Here is a 5,945-nt window from a genome sequence, read left to right on the forward strand (position 1 = left end):
TTGGCAGTCCAAACTCAGCTGCTACTCCACGGCAGATAGATGAGGCTCTACTCCGGGAAAGACCCGCTGCCTCAGGGACCCTGCAGAGTATCAGGTAGAGACCATGTAGAATCTTCGTCTGCATCAGCATCCACGCCGTGGAGGCCTGTACAATCCCATGTTAATGACTTCAGTGCACGGGGGGGGGGGGGAACCATTCTTCCCATCCTCAAGAAGTTTCCATAAATTGCCCAGCACCCACAGAAGTTAGTCCTTCTTGGAGGGAATCCTTTTCTGTCCCCAGACCTGCAGAGCCAAAGAATGCACACAGCCGCTTCAGAGGAGCTGTGGATCCCACGGGAGGACAAGGAAGCTTATCGACAGCTCCCTGAGGACTGAACCATTCCTTTCAGAATTGGTGCCGCCCACAGCCAGCATTGTGGGCCACCAGAAGGTTGGGCCAGGGACATGTTTTGAAATATGTTGTATAGGGAAGGTGCTGATGCCGGAGGCTACAATTCTGGAATGAAAGTAAAGCCAGAAAGAAACAGGGAGGCAGGCTCGAGGCTGCAGAGGGGCAGGAGAAGGGAGGGCACAGTCTCTGGGGCCAGAGAAGCAGGTCAGATGCTTCCTTTATGGCGGCCAGAAGCCTGCACTCTCCACTGCAGCCCCCTGCTCCCTGAGCACTCAGGGTAGGCCATGGGCTGAAGGAACAGGACCTTCCCACCCAGCAGCCATTTTCTGACAGCTCTGGGGAGCAGCTGTGAGTGACCCCATCCTGCTTTGTAAGTCAGGGAAGTGGTGCGGGCAGGTTCAGCCAAAGTTCAGCATTTCCCACCCTAAAGACTTGCCCCGGACCAGGAGGCCGGGTGGCAGGAGAACTCTGATCACTGTGTGCTTGCAGCCCCGCTCTGGCTGAGCCCCTGCTCAGTCCAGCTCACAGCCTTCTCTCACTGGATGGGAACTCGCTGCCATCGAGTCGATGCCGACTCATAGTGAGTCTGTTGCACGGGGTAGAACTGCCCCTGTGGGTCTCTGAGACCGTGACTTGTTAGCGAGTAGAAAGGCATGGTGTTTCATTATCAAGGCTCATGAGAGGAGGGGACAGGAGTTCCCGGTAAACCAGCCCATGGCTTGTGGAACCACCCTGACTCTCCAGCCAGGTTCTCTCTCTCTCTCTCTCTCTCTCTCTCTCTCTCTCTCTCTCTCTCTGTGCATGTGCGCGCACAGATCAAGATTAGAACTGTGAAAAGAGCCGCAGAAATTAGCTAGCAGGTAAAAAGACATGAAACTAGGTCATCTCCCCCACCCACCCCCACATTGTCTTCCCACATTGTATAACGCAGCGTTTAGACTCCCTCACTGTGGCAGGAGGTACCAGTGGATGGGACTGTGGCCAGCCAGGATACTAATAAGCCACTTGACTCAACTTCATTTAACAGCCTTGTGTTGTGTTTTCTCTTCCAGTTTCAAAGAAGTTGGCACCAATTCCACCCAAGGTCCCCTTTGGCCAATCAGGGTCTGTGACTGACCAGCCTGCTACGGGCCAGCCGTCCCCAGTCAGCCTGTCTCCTACCCCTCCAAGCACCCCCTCGCCCTACGGACTGAATTACCCACAAGGGTATTCCTTGGCTTCCGGCCAGCTCTCCCCAGCAGCAGCGACGCCTCCTCTGGCCTCCCCTTCCGTCTTTACGAGCACTTTAACCAAGCCTCGGCCCACCCTTAAGCCCCGACAGAGACCCACCCTGCCACCTCCTCAGCCTCCCACGATAAACCTCTCGGCCTCTAGTCCACAGCCTGCGGAGCACCCTGTGCTAGATGGCATGTCCCCCGGGGAGAGCATGTCCACAGGTAACCAAGCCGCCGACCCCTTTGTATTTTTCTTTGGACCGTAGCAGAATGGGCCATGGGGAAGGGGTTGTTAACTTCTTTCCAGTCTGAATGAGGGGGTTGTGCTTGTTGGTAGTACAGGAGGTTCTCAATGGAAAGCAGCCCCTGCACCACCCCTGAATCCATGTCCTTCAGGGGAACTCTTTGAGAGAATTCTCCCACTCTGATGCCTGCTCCCAAAGCCCGGAATTCCATGTGAGATCTTAAGGCTGTGGCTCTGGGAGTGGTGCCTCAGTGGTCCCAAAACAGCTGGTCTGAAAGTGCAGGTGAGACCTTTTGAGGGTAGCCTTGCATGGATGGATCCCAAGCATCCGGCAGGTACTCATCCATCTCTTGAGAACAAGGGCTAAGAACCCAAAAAAGACACCTTCCTGGCTAGTGAAAGATGTATTTCTATCCATGTCTCTTTACTGAGAAGCAGTCAGTTTCTGAAAAGGCAGGCACTCCCCACACCTGCCCCAGATCCTTGAGAAGTGAATGGAACAGGACAATAGCTACCAGAGTCAAGTTCTGTTCCACACCAAAAACAAAGATTAGACAACCTACCCAAAAACAGTGTGTACGAGGAAGTCCTAGGCACATCCCACAGTTACAGAGCACCGCTACTTGGTTGCGAGGCAAAGACCGTGCTGACCCACCCTGTCCCCCCATGCACGCTGTCCACATGAGATAATAACCCAGGGCCGGATTTGTCCCTCTCAGGGTGGCAGGCGGCATTTTGGACTATGCCACTGTGCCACCAAGTGGCAGAGTCGGCGCACATCTGCTTAATGTCCCCCACAGCAGGTGACACACCTGGGATTGGACGTACACACACACTTCAGTCCAGTGCAGCCCTGGGTCCAGAGTTTACTGGCCTGTCCCGTGAGGGCTGCCCTTCCCGCCCCCGGTGAGGCTTTTCCCTGGCTGAGATGGAAGCACCATTCCTGCACAGTGTACACGTGTTTCTGCTGGGTTCAGAGTAATCTTAGGGGTAAACCACTTGCTAGTAATCGGGCTGCTTTATTCTGGGGGTCGATACTATTCAGTGTTCAGCCCTGGGCCATCTACCCCAAGGCTTAGAAAGGACGAAGGATTCCTCCTTGGGAAACCGAAAACCCAAACGGCAGTGAGCACCACTTCCCGATGGCCAGTCCTTACTGTGATGCCAGTGTTGGCAATGGAGCCTCAAATGAGGGGGAGCTGCCCACAGGCCTGCTGCCTAAGTGGGGAGGGGGGCGGCATGAGGTGGGAGGGGTAGTCTCTCTGCCCACAGCTGTCCCACGACAGCCACAAGCAGGTGGCTCTGGCTGCTGGTTTTCGCAGCCTCTGGAGGTAGGGACGTAGAATAGTGACATGACATCATCAGAAGCAACAAGGTGAGCGGAGGCTGCAGAGGACGTAACTCCCAGAAGAGCCAGAAAGAGGAGACACCGGCGGGGCCACCTCTGTGAGGGACCCTCCCCGGCTGTCTTGAGGGCCCAGACATGCAGGCTGAAGACTTGCTGGTGTCTCCGATCCTGTTGCCCCTCTGTGGACATCAGCTCCTCTATGTGTTCATGACTTTTGAGGCGCAGACTGTCCTGCCATCCGTACCAATCCCTGAGCCAGGGTAACAGCCATCAGGGTTGTTGCGGCCAGCCCGTGATTATGACCGTGAGACCGGTGTCATGTCTGTCCTTGCCTTCTTGTTCCACCTATTTGTTCCCGATTCCTCCCAACCCTGTCCTTGTGTTCTTGCAGCGGTGTGAGATGAGGGATGCAGTTTTGGATACGTGTGAGGGGCTCTTCAGGGTAAGCTGGCCCACCACCTTACCCCGCCAACTCTCCCCGAGCTAGCCCCAGGCCAGCCCCCAGCACTCTGCTCTGCATGGGGCTCTGTCCCACCAGCTGCTCATCTGCCGTACCCTCCTGCTGCCTCTAGCTGTCCTCTGCCTCCCCCACCCCCAGGAGCCACCTGACCCATGACCCCGTGTTGGCTTTTGGGAATCACTGGCTTTTGGTGGTTCTGCTTTTTCATTAGGAGGACCTGGGGAAGAGAACTAGCAAATGGGCTGAGCCCCCACCACCAGCACCCCTCTCTTCACCAGAGCCACCACTTCCAGCCTCCCCCACTCCTCACCCCCTGCCCCACCCTGCCCTGGCACCAGGTCTGTTCTTCACCCAGTGTATCTGATTTATCTCTTGGGTTTGCTGCCTGGAGGCCTTTATGCTCAGGAAGGGCTCACCTTGTGGACCTGGTCCTGGGAGGCCATGCTGCTAGGGCCTCAGAGCCTGGAGGACAGGGCTGTTCTGGTTGCCAGCCAGGCCAGCCACGCGGGCACTCGTGGGCCTCCACTCTCAGGCTTGAGACCTAAACCAGGCTTCTCTGTGCTGAGAGCCAGCACAGGGGCACTCTTGCTGAGCCTGCCCCACCCCTTGAGCCTGCTCCACCCCTTTCCATCCAACCCAGCCGCCCCTTGGGGAGCATTTCATTTGTGCAAATACCTGTCTCCTCCTGTAGAGAAAACAGGCGAGAACATGACAGACAGCAGGAGTACTCAGGGAGGGGCTTCTCCTAGTACAGCCCTCCAGGCCCCTGGGGCTGCTCCATCAGCCCCACAGGAGGGCAGCCACCCCGCCCTCTGCCCCAACTAGAAATCAGCCGCCCTCTTCCCAGAATGCCAGTGGGCTCTCATCTCCCTGGAGCCTATCCCTCTGGGAAGGGAATGGCTTTCTCCCTCGGGAGCCGGAGGACATCAGTGACAGCTGATATCAGGTGCCTCTTCTGGGCTGGGCCAGTGTTGTCCTGGTTACACCCGTCACCACCCTTCATTATTCCCACTCAACAGCTTAGCACACTGAGGCACAGGGAAGGTGAGGCTCGGACCTGAGAGATGGGGCTCTGTGGTCCTGGTCGGTATGGCAGGGGCGGGGGGCAGAGACAGGAGCAGGAGCTGCCTGTTCCAGGATGAGTTAGTGGTACCGGTCAGGCCAGCCTCAGGTCCAAGGCTCCCCTCCTACGAGAGCAACACCAGGACAGGCTGGAGCGCATCTCGGGTGGGAAGCGGGAGGTGTTTGTCCTAGAGCCTTCATGTATGTTTGTGTTTTAGGTCAGTTACCAAGTGTACGTGTGTTCCCAAGTCGGAGTTTCTCAGACTAAACAGTGAATTGTTTGAAAGCAAAAGCAAACCCTGCCAAGGCTCACCTGCAGCTGCTCCCGTTCAATTCCACCTCTTGACCCCACAAGGCAGCGCTGACCAAGGCTGACCGGACAGGGACTAGGCTGGCTGGGTGCAGGGCGAAGGTTCTACCGATGCTTTACCTCCCCGCATGTGCGTGCACGCACACAGGCACACACTCACTCAGGCGCACGGCTTCTAGCCCAGAGGTGCAGGGGGCCACACTGCCAATGTGGCGTGTCAGCCTGGCTGTGGTGCTGCCTCTCAGAGATCCAGATTGTCCAGCAGCCCACGCATGCCTTGCAGTGCACACCTGCCGACCGTGGTCCCCTCTGATGCACACTTTCCCATCATTTGCCCAGGAGTTCCCATCTGGTGCGCCCAGGAGACGCAACCAGGAACTCACCCCTGCACAGCATCCGAGTCATGGAGAGGGTGCTCTGGAGCCTGGGCAGAAAGTCACCGGAGGTGACAGACTCCCTAGCACCGAGGCCAGCAGGTGGTTTACTTCAGTTATCACCAGGGTACAAGGGAGACCCTTGCCGCTCTCCTCCCATCACATCACAGTCACCCTGCCCTGTCCCTACAGACTCTAGGACCCTAACTGCACCCCTGAGCTTCTCAAGATGCTGCCCAGAAAGGATCCTTCGTATGTAGTGTGGAGCTGGGGTGTTGGAGGAATCTGGCCGACGGGGTAGAGGCCACTCATTGAGGATGGCCCTCTGGCACGGCAGCATCAAATGCCTGCTTACAAGGTAGAAGCTGAGCAGGTCTGACCCTACACCGATTGTACAGCAAGAGGTCCAGCCAGCCCCTACAGGGGGGTCCCCTAAAACACCCAAGCCACTGCCGCCTAGTGCTAGCTGTTTGCCTGCGGGCAACCTCTCCAGAGCTGGATGCCTCTGCTCACCCACCTCTCTCTCTGCCAATTTCCAG

At 57.0% G+C, this 5,945-nt stretch overlaps 1 protein-coding gene across 4 annotated transcripts in view; it reads left to right on the forward strand.

The window, feature by feature from the left end:
• Nucleotides 1-5,945, forward strand: part of ARHGAP44 (Rho GTPase activating protein 44) — a 216,454-nt gene that overhangs the window by 209,109 nt on the left and 1,400 nt on the right. For 3 of the 4 annotated variants that reach the window (XM_075561081.1, XM_075561084.1, XM_075561082.1), the window contains one exon: nucleotides 1,447-1,830. In XM_075561081.1, coding sequence (XP_075417196.1) covers nucleotides 1,447-1,830 — 384 coding nt within the window. Of the gene's footprint in view, nucleotides 1-1,446; nucleotides 1,831-3,591; nucleotides 3,643-5,945 lie in introns of all 4 variants that reach the window. The other variant, XM_075561083.1, reaches the window with a different exon arrangement.

The sequence above is a fragment of the Tenrec ecaudatus genome, chromosome 10 (genome assembly GCF_050624435.1).
Source record: "Tenrec ecaudatus isolate mTenEca1 chromosome 10, mTenEca1.hap1, whole genome shotgun sequence".
In the NCBI taxonomy this organism is placed as follows: domain Eukaryota; kingdom Metazoa; phylum Chordata; class Mammalia; order Afrosoricida; family Tenrecidae; genus Tenrec; species Tenrec ecaudatus.